At 47.4% G+C, this 21875-nt stretch overlaps 2 protein-coding genes across 3 annotated transcripts in view; both read left to right on the top strand.

The window, feature by feature from the left end:
- LOC129012937 (olfactory receptor 10G3) overlaps positions 1–9712 on the top strand; it is a 48238-nt gene extending 38526 nt beyond the window's left edge. The window contains exon 2 of the mRNA XM_054449108.2: positions 8758–9712. Coding sequence (XP_054305083.2) covers positions 8758–8787 — 30 coding nt within the window. The 3' untranslated portion in view covers positions 8788–9712. The remainder of the gene's footprint in view (positions 1–8757) is intronic.
- On the top strand, positions 1020–17090 carry SALL2 (spalt like transcription factor 2). 2 transcript variants are annotated; one of them, XM_054449104.2, is made up of 2 exons: positions 1020–1367; positions 12512–17090. In XM_054449104.2, exons 1-2 carry the CDS (start codon positions 1295–1297, stop codon positions 15463–15465), a joined length of 3027 nt encoding a protein of 1008 aa, XP_054305079.1. In that variant the 5' UTR covers positions 1020–1294; the 3' UTR covers positions 15466–17090. The 2 variants fall into 2 exon arrangements, with proteins under 2 accessions (XP_054305079.1, XP_054305080.1); XM_054449105.2 differs by lacking the exon at positions 1020–1367 and adding an exon at positions 11815–12117.
- The last annotated feature ends 4785 nt before the right edge of the window (positions 17091–21875 follow it).

Below are 21875 nucleotides of genomic sequence, written 5' to 3'. Positions count from 1 at the left end.
TCTTGCTCTGTCACACAGGCTGGAGTGCAATGGCACGATCTCGGCTCACTGCCACCACTGCCTCCCAGGTTCAAGTGATTCTCCTGCCTCAGCCTCTGGAGTAGTTGGGATTACAGGCACCCACCACTACGCCCAGCTAATTTTTGTATTTTTAGTAGAGACGGGGTTTCAACATGTTGGTCAGGCTGGTCTCGAACTCCTGACCTCAGGTGATCTGCCCGCCTTGGCCTCCCAATGTGCTGGGATTACAAGCATGAGCCACCATGCTCAGCCTAATTTTTGTGGTTTTAGTAGAGATGGGGTTTCACCATGTTGGCCAGGATGGTCTCCAGCTCTTGACCTCATGATCTGCCCACCTTGGCCTCCCAAAGTGCTGGGATTACAGGTGTGAGCCACCGCGCCCAGCCATGGCTATTTTAAATGAGATTCCTTGAGATCAATCACTTTTTTTTTTTTTCATGATAGCAGTTTGGTGGCATATTGTGTCTTTACTGATATAGAGGAAACAATGTTAGGCTACTGTCAGATGCACCTGGATTCCAGGCCTGTGTCTGATACATCATAGCTGTGCAAATTTGGAGAAGTTACTTAACCTCACTGGGCCTTTTGATTCATCTATAAAGGGACTCAGCTATAAATAGTAGTAGTAAAGCCTACTGTGTTCATCTCAGAGTTATAATATTCAAAACACGTTACAAATGAAAATATTCTATAAATTATAAAGAGCTATACATATATTACTCATAATCAGGACATATCAGAAGGTTCTTATTTCAGTTTATACCCTAGAAGCAGCTACATTATCAGAGGGGCATAGAAATATGACAGACCCGAAAAGCACAGTGAAGATCTTGGAAGAAGAGTTAGAAAAACAAGCCAGGGACAGTTTCTGAACAGACAGCACAGGGAGAGGCCCAGAGCCCTTGCAGGGAGGAGAGGGTTAAATCCTTTCCTCTGCAGTACAAAAGAAAAGAGTGTGCGGAAAGATTAGGATTTTTGCTTTTACAATGGGAGCTGCAGAAGCGTAGGGAAGAAGCTGAAGAAAAAAAGGGGCGTCTCCCCTTTAAAGACTTGCAAAGATTGAGAGAGAAAGAGAGAGAGAGTCAAGAACAGAGAATCAGAGAGAGAGAGAGTCTGTCTGTCTCTGGGAAAGAAGAACATCTCTGCTTCACAGTGATTTGCGCTGGGGGAGAGGCATCAATTGGCTTCGGACCCAAGGGGGAGACAAGACCAGGTCACCCCGGTTAAGACTAAGTGAGCGTTGCCCCTCCCTCTCCCAACTCTCTACCCGAGAATGTCTCGGCGAAAGCAGCGGAAACCCCAACAGTTAATCTCGGACTGCGAAGGTCCCAGCGCGTCTGAGAACGGTGGGTGCCTGGGGAGGGGTGGGGGCCCCTAAGTCCAAGCCTGTGTGGGTCAGGCCAGGGCAAGGGGAGGGCACTCGGGCCATGGGCGAAACCAGGCGGGGGCGGACTTGGTCACTGGGGGTTTGAAGGAGTTGAGATGCAGGGAGTAAGAGATGACCTGCGCTGGGGAGAAGCCCCGCTTGTTACTTGGGATTGATTCTGTTTGTGTTTTCCTTGTTTTTCTCTGGATGAAATGGAGTTTTCAAACTGGCTCTGTCTCCCCACCCAAGAGTTTTCTCCTCAGGTCTCCCTTTGCTCACTGGTCTTTGTGCCGTTGCTAAGTAACGTCCTCAGACCTGAAGACCTTCTCTTAGGGGTGGGATTTTCCCCCCTTTTCTTTCTGGAGAGTTGGGTTGCAAGAGAATGAATTGGATAAACGTGAAGGCTCCCCTGAGGGAGACGAGAAAAAAGTTTCTCATTGTTGGGTTGAACTGAGAGCCGATCAGAGCTCCCAGAGGGAGAGAGCTAAGGTCGGTCAGAATGCAGCCTGGTTTGGGGTGTGTATGCGTGTCACCTGGAGGACAGCTGAAGGCTAGAACTGGATGAGGGGCTTAGGTTTGTGCTTCAAGGAAAGCAAAGCAAAAAAAAAAAAAAAAAAGTGCAAGAAAACACACCTGTTACTACATGCATATCATTTTATGAGGATACCGTGTTTTTGAAGCAACAGGTGTCCCTTATGAGGGGGAAAAAATTGTATGTATTCTTGTAACATTCCGTTAAGTGACAGACAGACAGTAGAGCAAGCAGGGAATTGAAGAGTGAAATTGCTCAGAGTCTGAGAGACAGGCAAAATCAGGACAAAAACTTAAATTTCCTAATGCTCAGAGCTGGTGGTGCTCACTCCACTAAACCTGGGTTTTAAAAACTTGCCTGATTGTGAGTACATCTGAGCCAGGGTATAGGAATCTATATATTTTGCAAGTGTCCAGGTAATTCTTAGGATCAAAGAAGTTTTGGACATACTTGTCAGTGGTATGGCTCCATATGTGCAGACTGAAAGTCTGGAAGTTCTGGCTCCAGAGAGGCAACTGTTTAGCATGCAGTTGATACACCCAACAGTATAGTATAGGATTAAGCACAAGGGTTCTGAAACCAGACTTTTAGACAAATCCCAGCTCCACCACTTGGTTAGCTATGTGACCTTGGCTGGTTTATTTTGCCTCTCTATGCTTCAGCTTCCTCACCTGTAAAATAAAGATGTGTATACTAGCTACCTCATTAGGTTGTTGTGAAAATCTAAATGAGTTAATATGTGTAAAACCCTTGGAACAATACCTAGCATAAATAAGTGCTTAATACATGTAGTAAAGTACCTAGCATAAATAAGTGCTTAATATGTGTGAATATCATTATTATCATTATATGTGAATGCAGAGACACTTCCTGCAAGTGCTGTAGTATGATTAAAACTCAGGAACCTCTTGGCTTTTTTTTCTTTTCTTTTCTTTTTTTTTTTTTGAGAGAGAGTCTCGCTCTGTTGCCCAGGCTGGAGTGCAGTGGTGCAATCTTGGCTCACTGCCCGCTCCACCTCCCGGGTTCACGCCATTCCCCTGCCTCAGCCTCCTGAGTAGGTGGGACTACAGATGCCTGCCACCATGCCCGGCTAATTTTTTGTATTTTTAGTAGAGACGGGGTTTCACCGTGTTAGCCAGGACAGTCTGGATCTCCTGACCTCGTAATCCACCCGCCTTGGCCTCCCAAAGTGCTGGGATTACAGGTGTGAGCCGCCGCGCCCGGCCATCAGCATTTCTTTATGAGACATGTGTCATGAAAAGCTCTAAGAGAGTGTATTGGTGGCGATTAAAATTATAGATTAAACTTGCCTTTCCACCTGTTAAAAAACAAAAACCTGAGGTCAAATCAGTGCTCCATGTGCTACAAAATAACCTTAACAGACATATTATGATTTGGGCAGAACACATCCTCCCTGAATCACTGCTTTTCTGGGATCCTACTGTGCCCATATTTAGAGGTTCTATGGTGATGGCATCCTTCCCTCCTGAGACACATTAGCCCTTCTTAATGCTGCTATAGGCCGGATGTTTCCTGCTTGTGCTCTACAGGAGACTTCCCCTAGAGCCTCAACTCTTCCCCAGAGTTGCCTCACAGTTCTGCTCTCCTGCTGGTTTGATTGTGGAACTATGCTGAACACCCTCCAAACCCCCAAGAAGCATTCTCTCCTCGTCTTCCTGCTTCTCCCATCTGCTCACCCATTCCCCATATCATAGCTGAGGAAAAATCTTCTGTGAGGGAGTCAAAAGCTATCTTTAGCAGCTGTCCTGAATGGATTTTCAAGCCCTTTAAGATATAGCTTCCACTTGGGGGCATGGTAATGCTGCTACAAAGCTATCCCCATAGAAACAGTAAAGGTTTAAACCCAATGGCATCAACACATTTTTGATGAAAATTTGCCTTTGAGCTATGAAAGGCAGAAACAAACGTAAGGAGCAAGGAAGCAGTAGTACCCTCTGTTAAGATCTACCTTAAGAAAGCCTAAGGGTTTTCTCATCAGAATTCTCCTGGAGTGAAAGATCCTAGGCTACTTATGATCTGGATGTCATTGGGCCTCATCTGCAAAAGGAGGTGGCTCTGTTTGATCATATCTAAAATTCCTCCTTGATCTGATAAGCTTATAATATATAAATTTCACATTTTCTGGTTTTCTTTTAAATTAATAAATTTTCTTAATCATGAATGGGGCAGCATCCATTCTGCAAAACAGAATGAGAGCTCTCCTTTTCCCTAATTTTTTATAGACAGGGTTTCTATTCACTTATGTGATCTTCAGGCATCTGACTTCCTTCTACCCCAAAGCCTGCTCCACAGTTAGGTAGGAAGGGCTCTTATTTAGGGGCACATGTATCCTTTGGTGTACCTGTGAAATTATGGATATCATCATGAGTATCAGAAGACATTTAGTCAGTAGTCTAGGGTGCCAGTAATGTTTCCAGGAGCCTTTTGCCTTCTTTTAAGCAATATGTGCCATATACAACACGCAAATGCTGAGCCTTTGTTACACATTTGAAAAGCCAAAATTCTGCAGTGACCTAAGACATCACCAAGAAACAGTCTGAAAAATCTGTTTTCCAGCCGTTTTTGCTCAGCTTCCCTGACCAGAGCATCAAAACCTAACAGAATAGTTATTGCATATAAGTGATGGGCAGGAAATACTCTATTTCACTTAAAAACTCTAGAGAGGAAAAAAAACCCTTCTCTCTCCCCTATAGAGTCTAGAAATCTGGATTAGAGAACACAAAGGATGTGACTGGGGGAAAAATGCAAACCAGTACATCTGGGAAATAAAGGAAACGATCAGAAACCCAGATATTTAGTGAGAAGGAGAAACCAGGACAGCAGCCAAACAGATCTAGAGGGAGAGAGGGGAGTACTTTAGATGGAAGCTGGCAGACAGCAAGAACAGCAAGAGGGGAAAGAAGGCAAAGGTAGAGTTTTGGGGGCTCTGTTTACATTTGGAAGTAGAGAGCCTCATCTCTCAGGTTATTGATCCCTGGGCCACTCAACCTAGGTATTCCCAGATCAGAAAAAAACACATTTTGGAATAGAGAGCATCTCAGTCCTGGTGTTACAGAGTACTAGATAAGAAAACAGAAAACTTGGTTTTCAATATAGTGTGGACCTTGAAGCTATGTGACCTTCAGCACATAGCTTTCTTTCCCCAGGGCTTCATTCAGCTTTTGACATTCAAATAATAACTAACACCCATGGCTAATATTTGTGGAGCATTCAGGTACTGTGCTAGGCCCTTTTTGCATTTCCTCTTTTTCCTCCCAACTCCGTTATTATTATTATTTTATTTATATTTTTTTGAGACGGAGTCTCGCTCTGCCGCCCAGGCTGGAGTGCAGTGGTGTGATCTTGGCTCACTGCAAGCTCCGCCTCCAGGGTTCACGCCATTCTCCTGCCTCAGCCTCCCAAGTAGCTGCGACTACAGGCGCCCACCACCACGCCTGGCTAATTTTTTGTATTTTTAGTAGAGACAGGGTTTCACTGTGTTAGCCAGGATGGTCTCGATCTCCTGACCTCGTGATCCACCCACCTCAGCCTCCCAAAGTGCTGGGATTACAGGCTTGAGCCACCACACCCAGCCCCAACTCCCTTATTATTACAAAGACAAATTTTTTCTTTTTTTGAGACCAAGTCCTACTCTGTTGCCCAGGCTGGAGTGCAGTGGCACGTCTCGGCTCACTGAAACCTCCACCTCCAGGGTTCAAGAGATTCTCCTGCCTCAGCCTCCTGAACAGCTGGGATTACAGGTGCATGCCACCACACCCGGCTAAAATTTTTTTATTGTAGTAAAATATGTGTAATAAAATTTACCATTTTGACCATTTTTAAGTGTACAATTCAGTGGCATTAAGTACATTCACTATGTTATGTAACCATTACTGCTGTTTCAATATCTTTTTCATCATCAAACAGAAACTCTGTAACCGTTAAACGATAAATCCTCATTCTCCCATTCCCTCAGCCCTATTAGCCTCTACTCTGCTTTCTGTATGTGTGAACTTGCCAAATTTCATATTAATGGACTCATATAATATTTGGGTACCTCATACTAATGGAATCATACAATATTTGTCCTTTTGTGTCTGCTTTATTGCACTTAGTATGTTTTCTCTTTTTTTCTCAATTAAAGTCAAATTTGTCTGAGAGCATAATGTTTTCAAAGTTCATTCATGTAGCATGTATCAGAATTTCCTTCCTTTGTACGGCAGTACCCTCATTTTAAAGGAGAGAAATCAGCCAGGCACAGCAGCTCATGCCTGTAATTCCAGCACTTTGGGAGGCTGAGGTGGGCAAATCACTTGAGGTCAGGAGTTCAAGACCAGCCTGGCCAACAAGGTGAAACCTCGTCTCTACTAAAAATACAAAAATTAGCTGGGTGTGATGGCGCACACCTGTAATCCCAGCTACTTGGGAGGCTGAGGCAGGAGAATCGTTTGAACCCAGGAGGCGGTGATTGCAGTGAGCCGAGATCACGCCATTGCACTCCAGCCTGGGCGACAGAGCAAGACTCTGTCTCAAAAAAAAAAAAAAAAAAAGCTGGCCAAGCGCGGTGGCTCATCCCTGTAATCCAGCAATTTGGGAGGCCGAGGTGGGCAGATCACCTGAGGTCGGGAGTTCGAGACCAGCCTGACCAATATGAAGAAACCCCATCTCTACTAAAAAAAATACAAAATTAGCTGGGCATGGTGGCACATGCCTGCAATCCCAGCTACTAGGGAGGGTGAGGCAGGAGAATTGCTTGAACCTGGGAGGCGGAGGTTGCGGTGAGCCGAGATCTCGCCACTGCACTCCAGCCTGGGCAACAAGAGTGAAACTCTGTCTCAAAAAAAAATAAGAGCGAAATCAAACTCTGGGAGAGATTAAGAAATTTTCCCAAGATCACAAAGATTAGAATTTTCTAGAGCTGGGACTTTAACTCAGGTCTGAATCACTGTGCACAATGACAATGAGAGTGTCAGATCTCTGAAGTCCCAGCTCCGAAATGGTATGAATTCCATGTTAAGTGTTGAGTCCTTTGATGTCAAAGAAATTTTCATTAAAAGAACATTCTTATGTTTGATCTAAGATATTCCTGTTCTGGAAACAAATATATTTTTCTCACTTAGCACCAGGTGTACCAATCATTGTGCCTGTTAGTCTATTGTGTTACACAGGCCATAGTTACATTAGTAGGTCTGGGTTGCAAAGGATTATTATGTGTCTACGTTTAGGAGAGAGTAAGGAGGAGAAGATGAGATATTTCCCCAAGAAGTAGTCAGTAGTAATAGTTACAGAATCAATTCATAATTATGGAAGCTACCAATTAGCATTGTTCAGTGTCAATAATAAGTAAGTGGGCCAGAGGCAGTGGCTTACATCCGTACTCTCAGCACTTTGTGGGGACAAGGTAGGAGGATCCCTCTAGCCCAGGTATTCCAGAGAGCCTGGGCAACATAGTGAAACCTCATCTCTACAGAATAAAAATTTTTAAGTAGCTGGGCATGATTGTGCATGCCTGTAGTCCCAGCTATTCAGGAAGCTGAGGTGAGAGGATCACCTAAGCCTGGGAGGTACAGTCTGCAGTGAGCTATGATTGTACCACTGCACTCCAGCCTTAATGGGTAGATGATGCTTGAACTCTGTAGAACATAGCCTTTCACCTTACAATTAGAAACATGGTGGCCGGGCGTGGTGGCTCACGCCTGTAATCCCAGCACTTTGGGAGGCCGAGGTGGGTGGATCACCTGAGGTCGGGAGTTTGAGACCAGCCTGACCCACATGGAGTAACCCCATCTCTCCTAAAAATACAAAATTAGCCGGGCTTGGTGGCACATGCCTATAATCCCAGCTACTTGGGAAGGCTGAGGCAGGAGAATCGCTTGAACCTGGGAGGTGCAGGTTGCTGTGAGCCGAGATCGCGACATTGCACTCCAGCCTGGGCAACAAGAGCAAAACTCCGTCTCAAAAAGAAAAAGAAATATGGCTCAAATATCAATTAAAAAAGAAAAAAATATGCTTCAAGATACCCATACCTGGGAAAGAAATGCAATCACTTAAACTTACAGTAAGGTGTAAATTATACCAAATTCTATTCATGGAAGCAGATTTTTCACTGGGAAAGGACGCAAGGAAGCTAATGTGTGGTTGTGGGCACTGTAGGGAGGGGAACTGATGGGAAGGTTTAGCATTGAGAGTTCATTTTGTCTGTGTCCCAATTGTGGCCACGTTTAGCTCAGGTAAGATTTGTCAGGAGCAGGGTGGAAGGGTGGAAGGTGTGATAGAAAGGGCAGTCCTCTATGTGGGTCTCATCATTGTGTCACCATCTTTGTATTATTATTGGAATCACCTGAGGAGCTTTATAAAACTAATGCCTGGATTCTATCCTCAGGGATTATGAATTAATTAGCCTGGGATGTGGCCTGGACATAGGGATTTTTTTTAAGTTTGGTTGGTTGGTTGATTTTGCAGAGATGGGGGTCTCACTGTGTTATGCAGGCTGGTCTCAAATTCCTGGCCTCAAGCACTCCTCCTGCCTTGGCCTCCAAAAGTGCTAGGATTATAGGCATGAGCTACCCACTGTGCCTAAACTTTCTTTTCTCTTTTTTTTTCTTTTTTTTTTTGAGATTTTGAGATGGAGTCTCAAACCCTTGAGCTCAAGTGATCCTCCCACCTCAGCCTCCAGAGTAGCTGGGACTACAAGGAACAGACCACTGCACCTAAACATAAAAATTTTAAAACTCTCTTCTGGTAATCCTAATGGGCAGCAAAATTTGAAAACCACTGTTCAAATGTATCACCCTGCTACATACGACCCACCTATTTTTCTCTTTGTTCTCCCCAACAGTTCTCTCTGAAGCCTAAAGAAGCAATCTGATGGGACACTAGGTTTAGAGGGGAAGCCACCTGGTTTCCCTTTTCTTTGTCATTTCAGCTGTCTGTAAGTTTAAACAAGCTTGTCCAGGTCTTAGTCCCACCCCAGACTTTGCATTTGACCGGAGATAGCTTACCTCACCTTATCTGCTATCTAGGGACACCATTACCAGTTTAGTTTATTCCTGCATTTGTGACTTCATTCATGTTTGTGTAAGAATCCTGCCCCCCTTTTCAGGATGGGCAGTGAGTGCAAAGTACTGAGAAATGGAGGGTTCCTCTTACAGGTGGCTGTTGATCCAGTCACCTTTCACCAGGGACTAAATTTACCTTAAAGAAGAGCTTAGATCAAATTACGCATCAGAAAGCACATTTCATTAAAGAGCAAAAAAAGGGACAGTGTTTCCCAGGAGATGAAAAGAAAAGGATTTCTTTTCTCGTCAGAAGACTTGACAAAACAGCAACTGGATATCAAATGTTCAATGCTAATTAACAAATGCTCAGTAGAAAGCCTCCATCTGATTCCCTCTCCCTGATTAAGGCCAGGGAGCAAATGGCAGGTAGAAGCCACACAGGGCCCTTTCTCTAGCATTAGGGAAGCCATACAATGTTGATGTGCTTGAGAAAGCACTGGACAGGAGTCAAAATTCTGAATGCTTGCTTCACTGAATTACTGTGTGAAGTTGGAAAAGTCACTTAACCTCTCCAAGCTTCAGCTTCCTTATCTGTAAAAATAAACCACATTGCACAAAACTGTGACTTGTCATAAACTGAAATAGAACCCGCCTCCCTCATTTGTAAGTCCAGGCCTGGAAGCACAGAACCCATCCATTTCAGAATTATGATTCACAATGCTAAGAGCCTTATTATCTGAAGTTTCAAAATGTAATTCAGTACGACGTTTTAAGTTTAAAAACACAGGCAAAATTTATGTTGAGAAGTAAAGTGGATGTTACTAATATTTTAAATAGGTTGTTTCAGCTCCCCCAGCCCCTGCAATAAAAGACTTCCTACCTTTGAAATATGCCACTGATATTAGCCAATATCTTACCTCAGAAATTAATAAGATTAATAAACAACATGGAAAACAGATCTAATTTTAGTATATGTGTATTTAAGGTTACTTCGATTATTTTGCTACTGACAATGTAAATTATCTCATTGATAAAATTCAGGACTCCCCAAACTTTAAAAATCTCACATGTACATATTCATTTTTTTAGACTTTTTTTTTTTTTTTTGAGACGGAGTTTCACTCTTGTTGCCCAGGCTGGAGTGCAATGCCACGATCTTGGCTCACCGCAACCTCCATCTCCTGGGTTCAAGCCATTCTCCTGGCTCAGCCGCCCCAGTAGCTGGTATTAAAGGCGTGTACCACCATGCCCAGCTAATTTTTGTATTTTTAGTAGAGACAGGGTTTCAACATGTTGGCCATGCTGGTCTCGAACTCCTGACCTCGTGATCTGCCCACCTTGTCCTCCCAAAGTGCTGGGATTACAGTGAGCCACCGTGCCCGGCTTTTTTTTTTTTTTTTTTTTTTTTAAAGTAATGGGGCCTCACTATGTTGCCGAAGCTGGAGGGCAGTGGTTATTCACAGGTGTGATCATAGCTCACTGCAGCCTCAAACTCCTGGACTAAAGTTCTCCTGCCTCAGCCTCCCAAGCAGCTGGGGCTACAAGTGTGCATCACCATACCTGGTTTACACATTAATATTGTCAAATTTTTCAATTTTTGTCCCCACAATATTTTTCTGAGTAAGATACTGCAGCTACATTATTACCACTTCATGAAGAGTGAAACGGTGGTATAACATGGTGTGACTGACCACCATGTCTCAATTTATCAGTGAGGCAAGAATAGAACTGGGATTAAAACAATTTAGGTTTACTGATGCCCAGGGAAACCACAAAACCAACGACTTGTGGTCACTTCCTGCATGTAAGAGAAAGTATTTTAGGAAGTGGGAAGCATTTTAAGATTCATTTCAAGGTAAAAAAGAGAATGCCAGAATACCTGGTCCAGGAAGCATTTTATTCTTACTTATCCTGTCTGAATAGGAGGCTGCCTCTGTGATGGTGAGCAGGTGTTAGCTATTTCTAAGCATTCAAATCAGGCTGGGGCTGAAAGGGCTTTAGACACTGAGGGCTGCCTGGTAGCTCCTACCGCATTGTTTAAAGAGGGCTCCCCTCCCCCCAGGTTAGAGCTGGGTGGGCCTCCCTAGGCCTCTGCAGGCTAGCGTCTCCCCAAACCCACTGTCTTTAATAGTGACGGTGTGAGGAATGTTGCAAGAGGAGAATACAGGAGGAAGAGGGTACTAAATAGGAGATGGCTTATTAAATAAGCATGGACTCTATAAATTAGGTGTTGTGTAGGCTGAGCGATCTGCGGAGTAACCTGCATTCAGCTATTATTCTGGGGGAGGAGGGGCGGGGAGTAAAGGGGCTTCGTGTTCCGCAGAGAGTCCCGAAATGACTTCCTTGGAAATCCTACCTTGCAGCCGCCCACCCTGAGAAACTTCTTTTGTGGAGAGGGATGGGGGTAGGGTGGGAATGGAAGTGAGAAAGACGAGACAAAACTTCGAATATTTTGGGGTGTCTGTGCTGGTGAGGAGTGGATGTTCTGAGCTCCCCCTCTTCTTCTGGCCCTCAGACCTCTGAGGAGATCAGACGACCCTCTCTGGAATCCACGTTTTCCAAGCTCAGCGGATCCTTTATCCAAAGAAAAATAAGAGAAGCCTATCGCCTTGCTCCATTGAGCAGGGCTAAGTTTCCCACTGTGCCCCTAGAGCTTAGGAGGGGAGGGCGGGGGGAGGAGGGTAGGCCTGGGCAAAGGCATCTGCAGATGGGGGGAGCCGGCCAGGGACCGGGAAAGGTGGACCCCCGCAGTGCTTCACAGCACCTGTCACTGCGCCTCCGGAAACTCTCCGGAGCTCTGAGCTCCCGCCCCCACGCCCCCGCTGGCGCTCCCTTCTCCCGCCTCCTCTAGCTCCCGCCTCCCTCCCCAGCAGCTCCTCCCCATAAACTCCCCTCCTCATCAGCTCCTCCCAGATCTCCCCTCTCCCCGCTTTCTCGCTCCAGCTCCTCCCCGCCTCCTCGCTCCCCTCCCCCTCCGCCGCTGCTCCCTGCCCCCGCCGCTGCCGATCTCCATCTCCGCAGTCTGGGCCGCTGGGTGCAGAGGCTGCCGCAGACCCAGCGGCCACCGCCGCCTTCCTCAATCCCAGTATCCATTGTCTCCCACCCTACCTGGCCTTCCACTTCCCCCACAACCATGGCGCACGAATCCGGGAGGAGCTCTCGTCTCGGGGTGCCCTGCGGGGAGCCGGCAGAGCTCGGAGGTGCGGTAGGGTCGGTTGGGCTGAGCAGGGGTGGGGGCGGAGGGGGATGCGCAGAGGCGGCGAAGACTTTCGGTGGGCGGGAGAAAATGCATGATTCTCTGCGTAGGCTCCTGTCCCCACACCTATTCCGTGAACTCGCTTGTGGCCTGGGGAAGGGAGGGTGACTGAGGAGGGGAGTAGCATGCTCGTGCCCCCCTCCCCACCCCCCTGCCCCATGCCGGGTTGTCTCCTGTCCACACTGATCAGGCCTGAGCTCTAGACTTCTGCATGGCCCTGATGGTGAGCTCATCTCCCCACCCCCAACTAGCGGTTACTGGCCTCCTTGTTAATTAGAGCCTCGGTATACCCAACCCAACTGCGCCACCCACGCTCTCTCTCCTTGTCTTCTCCCCAGGTGATGCTAGCGAGGAGGATCACCCCCAAGTCTGTGCCAAGTGCTGCGCACAATTCACTGACCCAACTGAATTCCTCGCCCACCAGAACGCATGTTCTACTGACCCTCCTGTAATGGTGATAATTGGGGGCCAGGAGAACCCCAACAACTCTTCGGCCTCCTCTGAACCCCGGCCTGAGGGTCACAATAATCCTCAGGTCATGGACACAGAGCATAGCAACCCCCCAGATTCTGGGTCCTCCGTGCCCACGGATCCCACCTGGGGCCCAGAGAGGAGAGGAGAGGAGTCTTCGGGGCATTTCCTGGTCGCTGCCACAGGTACAGCGGCTGGGGGAGGTGGGGGCCTGATCTTGGCCAGTCCCAAGCTGGGAGCAACCCCATTACCTCCAGAATCGACCCCTGCACCCCCTCCTCCTCCACCACCCCCTCCGCCCCCAGGTGTAGGCAGTGGCCACTTGAATATCCCCCTGATCTTGGAAGAGCTACGGGTGCTGCAGCAGCGGCAGATCCATCAGATGCAGATGACTGAGCAAATCTGCAGGCAGGTGCTGTTGCTTGGCTCCTTAGGCCAGACGGTGGGTGCCCCTGCCAGTCCCTCAGAGCTACCTGGGACAGGGACTGCCTCTTCCACCAAGCCCCTACTACCCCTCTTCAGCCCCATCAAGCCTGTCCAAACCAGCAAGACACTGGCATCTTCCTCCTCCTCCTCCTCCTCTTCCTCTTCAGGGGCAGAAACGCCCAAGCAGGCCTTCTTCCACCTTTACCACCCACTGGGGTCACAGCATCCTTTCTCTGCTGGAGGGGTTGGGCGAAGCCACAAACCCACCCCTGCCCCTTCCCCAGCCTTGCCAGGCAGCACAGATCAGCTGATTGCCTCACCTCATCTGGCATTCCCAAGTACCACGGGACTACTGGCAGCACAGTGTCTTGGGGCAGCCCGAGGCCTTGAGGCCGCTGCCTCCCCAGGGCTCCTGAAGCCAAAGAATGGAAGTGGTGAGCTGAGCTACGGAGAAGTGATGGGTCCCTTGGAGAAGCCTGGTGGAAGGCACAAATGCCGCTTCTGTGCCAAAGTATTTGGCAGTGACAGTGCCCTGCAGATCCACCTTCGTTCCCACACGGGTGAGAGGCCCTATAAGTGCAATGTCTGTGGAAACCGCTTTACCACCCGTGGCAACCTCAAAGTGCATTTCCACCGGCATCGTGAGAAATACCCACATGTGCAGATGAACCCACACCCAGTACCAGAGCACCTAGACTACGTCATTACCAGCAGTGGCTTGCCTTATGGTATGTCCGTGCCACCAGAGAAGGCCGAGGAGGAGGCAGCCACTCCAGGTGGAGGGGTTGAGCGCAAGCCTCTGGTGGCCTCCACCACAGCACTCAGTGCCACAGAAAGCCTGACTCTGCTCTCCACCAGTGCAGGCACAGCCACGGCTCCAGGACTCCCTGCTTTCAATAAGTTTGTGCTCATGAAAGCAGTGGAACCCAAGAATAAAGCTGATGAAAACACCCCCCCAGGGAGTGAGGGCTCAGCCATCAGTGGAGTGGCAGAAAGTAGCACGGCAACTCGCATGCAGCTAAGTAAGTTGGTGACTTCACTACCAAGCTGGGCACTGCTTACCAACCACTTCAAGTCCACTGGCAGCTTCCCCTTCCCCTATGTGCTAGAGCCCTTGGGGGCCTCACCCTCTGAGACATCAAAGCTGCAGCAACTGGTAGAAAAGATTGACCGCCAAGGAGCTGTGGCAGTGACCTCAACTGCCTCAGGAGCCCCCACCACCTCTGCCCCTGCGCCTTCATCCTCAGCCTCTTCTGGACCTAACCAGTGTGTCATCTGTCTCCGGGTGCTTAGCTGTCCTCGGGCCCTACGCCTTCATTATGGCCAACATGGAGGTGAGAGGCCCTTCAAATGCAAAGTGTGTGGCAGAGCCTTCTCCACCAGAGGTAATCTGCGCGCACATTTCGTGGGCCACAAGGCCAGTCCAGCTGCCCGGGCACAGAACTCCTGCCCCATCTGCCAGAAGAAGTTCACCAATGCTGTCACTCTGCAGCAGCATGTCCGGATGCACCTGGGGGGCCAGATCCCCAATGGTGGTACTGCACTCCCTGAAGGTGGAGGAGCTGCTCAGGAGAATGGCTCCGAGCAATCTACAGTCTCCGGGGCAGGGAGTTTCCCCCAGCAGCAGTCCCAGCAGCCATCACCGGAAGAGGAGTTGTCTGAGGAGGAGGAAGAGGAGGATGAGGAAGAAGAGGAAGATGTGACTGATGAAGATTCCCTGGCAGGGAGAGGCTCAGAGAGTGGAGGTGAGAAGGCAATATCAGTGAGAGGTGATTCAGAAGAGGCATCTGGGGCAGAGGAGGAGGTGGGGACAGTGGCAGCAGCAGCCACAGCTGGGAAGGAGATGGACAGTAATGAGAAAGCTACTCAACAGTCGTCTTTGCCACCACCACCACCACCTGACAGCCTGGATCAGCCTCAGCCAATAGAGCAGGGAAGCAGTGATGTCTTCAGAGGCAAGGAAGAGGGGGGCAAACTGGAGAGAAGCTCAAGTCCAGCATCAGCACTCACCCCAGAAGGGGAAGGTACCAGCGTGACCTTGGTAGAGGAGCTGAGCCTGCAGGAGGCAATGAGAAAGGAGCCAGGAGAGAGCAGCAGCAGAAAGGCCTGCGAAGTGTGTGGCCAGGCCTTTCCCTCCCAGGCAGCTCTGGAGGAGCATCAGAAGACCCACCCCAAGGAGGGGCCGCTCTTCACTTGTGTTTTCTGCAGGCAGGGCTTTCTTGAGAGGGCTACCCTCAAGAAGCATATGCTTCTGGCACACCACCAGGTACAGCCCTTTGCCCCCCATGGCCCTCAGAATATTGCTGCTCTTTCTTTAGTCCCTGGCTGTTCACCTTCCATCACCTCCACAGGGCTCTCCCCCTTTCCCCGAAAAGATGACCCCACGATCCCATGAGCCTGTTTTTCTGTACCTGCTGCTCTTTGTCCCACAGAGCAGAAACAGCTTCACAAAAGGACCTCCCAGAGTTATGAGCCCTGATTTTGTCTTTTTCTCTAAGTTCTTAACATGATATGTCTCTAGTGGCTTTTCTCTAGTCCCTGAGCTTGGAAATTACTGTGCTTACAAGGGGATGGCCCCCTAAGGAATTTTTCTTCCCTCCTCATTCTTTGTACCTGAGGAAAATAGATTCTCTGCAGCTTTCTCAAGGGGAACCCTCTCCAGCTTCCCTGGTGTGACCCTTCTTCCCCCTCCTCTTTCCTCTCTCTTTCCCTTTGGTAGGTGCACCTGAGCACCTACATTTGGAATTGCAGCCTAGCCCAAAAGGGCTGGCAGCTGTCTGTGGAGGGCCCAGTGCCACTCCTCTGGGGTGACCTTTCTGCTCAGCTGGTGGGTGTGGGTCCCCTATCTTTCTAGAACCAGTATGTGGCATTCCTGTCGAGTGGCCTGCCCATGAAGCCCTGGAATTCCAGCTCCACCTCCACTACCACTCCAAGCCTGGTCCCACCAGTGCTGTTTGGCCTAGGAACTGTGGCTGGGAAGGTGCCTCCAACAATGGGATCCAGGGAAGCCAAGGAGAAGACAGCCCCCCTCCTATTTCAGCCTCCTGCACCCAAGGCAGTGCCTGAGAAGCCCATCATAGACAAGAAGTAGCAAACTGTACATTCCTTCTCCCTCCCCCTGCTCCAGAAGGTGCCGGTACTGAAGATGCTCCAGTAATTGGTGACCCAACCCTAGGAAGTAGGGAGAAATGAAGGAAGGGCATAGGAACATTTTCCCAGTAAATCCCCTGATGGTCACATTAAGGTAAAGGTGTGGGCTGGTCAGTGTGCCAAGACCTCTCCAGCTTCTCATTCATGATGACCTCTCAAAGTTGGGAAACAAGCTGATTTCTTGCCAAGAGGTCTCCCAGGAGATATTTGGGAAATGTGAAGTTCGTATCTTTAAGGAGCATTGTTGGTCATCATGGTTGATGAACTAATGATGAGTTAAGGAATGTTGCTAGAACATAGGGCTTGCTGGTACCTATGTGACTAAGAAAGGGACATGATATAAGGGAAAAGGCCTCAAATTCTTGTGAATGTGGACATTCTCGTTAATATTCTTTTGGGCTAATAGTGACGTAGTGTGCAGAGGTGTACCAGGGATCATGGGGGATTCCCTAGCACTAGTATGCTTCTAGTTTTAGATAACTGCCTCCTTTATTCCCTGGCCCCTTGTATTTTCCTTATCTTCCTCTTTCAAGACCCCTATCCTCCCCATTTTGCCTATCCGTAGGCTGGGGCTTGTGTCTTCGTCATTGTCTGGTTCTTAAGAGTCCCAGACTTTGGGAGACCAGCTCCAGGTGGCGTCCTCCCTGCCTCTCCATCTTGTAATGAGATGTAGTATTTACTCTTAACATAGGATCATTTGGAACAGGAGTTCTGAGGAGGAGAGAGTGAGGGTTTTGCTATTTACTGACTTGAACGATGCCTTCTCCTCAAGCTGTAGGCTCCAGAGCTTCCTAACCTAGTAAAATGTCAAGAACAGACAGGGGAGATATTAGTGTCTTTCCCTCTATCATTAAAGGTGTTTTAACCAAATATTTATGTGTTTCTCCTTATTTCATGATTACATAGCCAGCTGGGGTGTGATATGGGCATTCCCCAACATTGAGATTCCCTTCCCACCTACATCTCCTGCCAAAGCTGAACATATGGTGTTGAAATATTTACTTTATTCAGACTTGTCCTAAGACAACCTTCAGTTAATGTAACTTCCCTGTGGAAATTGTTCCCTGTGGAGTTTGTATTTCCAAAAGGTAGGCATTTGCCCACTGTGTCCAGTCATTGTCTAGATTTTCTCTACCTAGAAGCTTCCACCACCAGGCTTTTGTGTGGGTTTTGTTTAGAGGTTGGAAACTGTTTCTTTTCAGTCTTTCTCAAACCACAGATCAGCCTTCTGACATCAGCGAATCCGTAGAACCAAGGTGAATTAAACTTTATGATCCTTGAGATCTGATGTCATAATCAGAAAGAAAAAAATGTAATTCAACCCTAATAATTTCTACCAACAAGACAAAGGAGGATTCTTATCATTAGGAATTCAGAGGAAGCACATAGGGGTGGGGTTAAATAAAACAAATATTTTTTTTTTTTCTCCCTGTCACAATGGCTCACGTCTGTAATTTCAACAGTTTGGGAGGTCGAGACAGGCCTATAGCTTGAGCCCAGGAGTTTGAGACCAGCCTGGGCAACATGGCAAAACACTGCCTCTTCCAAAATTACAAAAATTAGCTGGATGTGGTAGTGCACACCTATGGTCCCAGCTAATCAGGAGTCTGAGGTGGGAGGATTACCTGAGTCCGAGGAGACTGATTTGTAAGATTATAATATCATTGACTCTTAGTGCTAAAGGGATGGAACTGGTAAAATGATTTGCCCAAAGTCACTCAGTGGCAAAGTTGGATTAAGAACCCAGGTAGGGCCAGCCACAGTGACTCACGCCTGTAATCCCAGCGCTTTGGAAGGCCAACGTGGGTGGGATCGCTGGAGCCCAGGAGTTCAAGACATGCCTGGAAAACAAAGTGAGACCCTGTCTCTGCAAAAAATAATTAGCTGGCAGGGCACGGTGGCTCACGCCTGTAATCCCTGCACTTTGGGAGGCTGAAGCAGGTGGATCACCTGAGGTCAGGAGTTCGAGACCAGCCTGGCCAACATGATGAAACCCCGTCTCCACTAAAAATACAAAAAATTAGCTAGGCATGGTGGTGCACTCTTGTAATCCCAGCTATTCAGGAGGCTGAGGCAGGAGAATTGCTTGAACCTGGGAGGCAGAGGTTGCCGAGAGCCAAGATCATGCCACTGCACTCCAGCCTGGGCAACAAGAGCAAAACTCTGTCTCAAAAAATATAATTATTAGCTATGGTGGCAAGCGCCTGTAGTCCCAGCTACTCAAGAGGCTGAGGTGGGAGATGAAGGCTGCAATGAGCTATGATAGCACCATTGCACTCCAGTCTGGGTGACAGAGTGAGACCCTGTCTCAAACAAACATAGAACCCAGGTAGGCAGAATCCCAGTCATTGCACTACTTTCACTGATCAGAGATGGCACTTGCTTCCTGCTACATCATTTAAGACTCTGGATGTGAGGCTGCCTGTAAGAAGGGAAAGAGGTGAGTAAACCTATTCCTTGTTGGGGGGTGTGGGGGAACAGAGCCTTAACTCTGTCACCAAGGCTGGGGTACAGTGGTGCAATCACAGCTCACTGCAGCCTCAACTTCACAGGCTCAGGTGATTCTCCCATCTCAGCCTCCCAGGGAGCCGAGACTATAGGTGTGCCCCACCACGCCCGGCTAATTTTTTGTATTTTCTGTAGACACAAGGTTTCACCATGTTGGCCAGGCTGGTCTCCAGCTCCTGGGCTCAAGTGATCTGCTGCCTCGGCTTCTCAAAGTGCTGGGATTACAGTCATGAGCCACTACGCCTGGTATAAACCTATTCTTAATTTAAGATAAAGAACCAATGTTTAATTCCAGTTGCCCCCACCAGAGCAGTACAAGTCCCCTTTAAAATGTAACTGATAAATAGGAACATATGGGAATTTTTAATTTCTGGCAAAGCTTTGTAGATCTGCGTTTTCTCTCAGCCTGTGGAAGGAGGTGGGTCACCAATCCTTCCATCCCCTTAACCTCTCCCATCCCCACTGGACACAGATAATGCCATTTAACTAATTAAACCAGACTTGCCCTCTCTTTAGGTGCCAGTTCCCATTATGGTAACAGCTGTCAGTGAGGCTTTTATTGATGGATACTTCCTTGGGCAGGCCAGCACTAAGCCTGAATCCCCACCCCCCTTTTTCACAGCTCTACTTTCTTTTCTTTCTGCCTCCTTTTCATTCTTTTCTCTCTCCTGTCCTGCTTTTTCTCCTTTCATTGACTTCCTCTTATTTGATAGCTTTTATTTCTATTTCTTTTCTCCCTTCATCCCTAATTTATTCTTTCTCTTCTTAGAGCCTTTAATTTCTTCCTTCTTATAACTGACCCTATCTCTATGCTCAGCCCCACCATTTCCCACTTTCAGTAACTTTTTGCTGGACAGTCTTTTTGGAAGTTGAATTAAGTCTAACATGCAGGAATGAATATGTAAATAAATGCAGCTTGCAAAACACTTATTTTACATGAAACAGAGGATCTAGTTCAAATTGGATGAATAAAGTCATTGCTATTATAAGAAGCAAGAGACAGCTTCTTCGCTCATTCAGTTGACTTTTGAGGATTTACTTTGTTTCAGAGACCAAGAGTTCTCAATTCCCAGTCAAAATAATTTTTAGGCTGGGCACGGTGGTTCATGCCTGTAGTCCTAGCACTTTGGGAGGCCGAGGCGGGCGGATCACCTGAGGTCAGGAGTTCGAGACCAGACTGGCCAACATGGCGAAACCCCATCTCTACTAAAAATACAAAAATCAGCCAGGTGGTAGTGGCCTGTAATCCTAGCTACTCTGGAGGCTGAGGTAGGAGAATTGCCTGAATCACTTGAATTGCTTGAATCTGGGAGGCGAAGGTTGCCGTGAACCAAGATCGTGCCACTGCACTCCAGCCTGGGTGACAGAGGGAGACTCTGTCTCAAAGAAAAAAAAATTTAAAAAGAGACCAAGTGTTGGCTAGGTGCAAAGGTAAATACTGTTATGCCTCACTTAATGACCAGGACACATTCCAAGAAATGTATCATTAGGCAATTTTGTTGTTGTGCAAACCTCACAGAATGTACTTACACAAACCAAGATGGTATAGCCTACTACAAACCTAGATTATATGTTATAGCCTATTGCTCCCAGGCAACAAACCTGTACAGGATATCACTGTACTAAATACTGTAGGCAATTGTAGCACAATGATATTTGTGTATCTAGACATACAAAAGGTACAGTAAAAATACAATAATACAAATAATACAAAATACAATTAAAAAATGATACACCTATATAGGGCACTTTCCATGAATGGAGTTTGCAGGACTGGAAGTTGCTGTGGGTAAGTTAGTGAGTGCATGGTAAGTGAATGTGAAGATCTAGGACATTACTGTAAACTACTGTAAACTTTATAAACACTGTATGCTTAGACAACACTAAATTTATTTAAAATGAAGTAACTGTGCTACAACATTATGGCAACTACAGCGTCACTAGGTGACAGGAGTTTTTCAGCTCCATTATGATCTTATGGAACTGTTGTTGTGCACATGGTCCATAGTTGACCAAAACATCATTAGAGAAACTTCTGCCCTTAGGGGAGCTCAGTCTCAGCGGGAAAATGTAAACAGATACTTTTTTTTTTTTAAGAGACAGGGTCTCAGTATTGTACATGTTGAACTCCAACTCCTTGGCTTAATTGATCTTCCCATCTCAGCCTCCTGGGACTACAGGCACATACCATATTGCCTAGCTTTAAACAAATACTTTTATTTGGGGGGTAACAGGAACTATGACAGATAATGGACAATGTCCCATGGAATCAGAGAGGGAATTCAAATTTGTAATTCAAAAATGGAGAAGGGAAAGGGAGCATCCAATTCTCTTGAATTCAGCTTTCACAATAACCACTCTCAAGTATATTAACGCAACCTATACAACTTAGGAACCAATGCAGTTGTCATTTAAGAACCTATATAAGGCCGGGTGCCCTGGCTCACGCCTGTAATCCCAGCACTTTGGGAGGCCGAGGCAGGTGGATCACCTGAGGTCAGGAGTTCGAGACCAGCTTGGGCAATGTGGTGAAACCCCATCTCTACTAAAAATACAAAATTCGCCGGGCGTGGTGGCAGGGACCTGTAATCCCAGCTACTCGGGGGGCTGAGGCAGGAGAATCACTTGAACCCGGGAGGAGAAGTTTGCAGTGAGCTGAGATCGTGCCATTGCACTACAGCCTGGGCAACAAGAGCGAAACTTCGTCTCAAAAACAAATAAATATTAGCCAAGTGTGGTGGCAGGCACCTGGAATCCAGCTACTCAGAAGGCTGAGGCAAGAGAATGACTTGAACTTGGGAGGTGGAGGTTGCAGTGAGCCGAGATCGCGCCACTGCACTCCAGCCTGGGAGACAGAGCAAGACTCCATCTCAAAAAAAAAAAAAAACCTGTATAAGATCCATCGCACTCTGTTTGGCAGACACAGAGATGGGCTGCTTTTGAGATGTTCCTTCAAGAAAGAACTGGCTACCAAGTGCAAGGAGCCTGGTTAGCTGACAACCTCCAGCTGTACTGCTCTTCTCCAATCCTTGGCCCAAAACTGAGCAAGGTACACGGGCTTAGCCATTGGAACATAGGACTCTAATGAACAATATTTGCTCTGGAACTTCCCACTGGACTAGCAGAGACTTTATCAGGTCTGCATTG

The sequence above is a fragment of the Pongo pygmaeus genome, chromosome 15, assembly GCF_028885625.2.
Source record: "Pongo pygmaeus isolate AG05252 chromosome 15, NHGRI_mPonPyg2-v2.0_pri, whole genome shotgun sequence".
Classification (NCBI taxonomy): domain Eukaryota; kingdom Metazoa; phylum Chordata; class Mammalia; order Primates; family Hominidae; genus Pongo; species Pongo pygmaeus.
The sequence above is the reverse complement of the archived record's forward strand: the minus strand, read 5'-3'. Positions and strand labels throughout refer to the sequence as shown.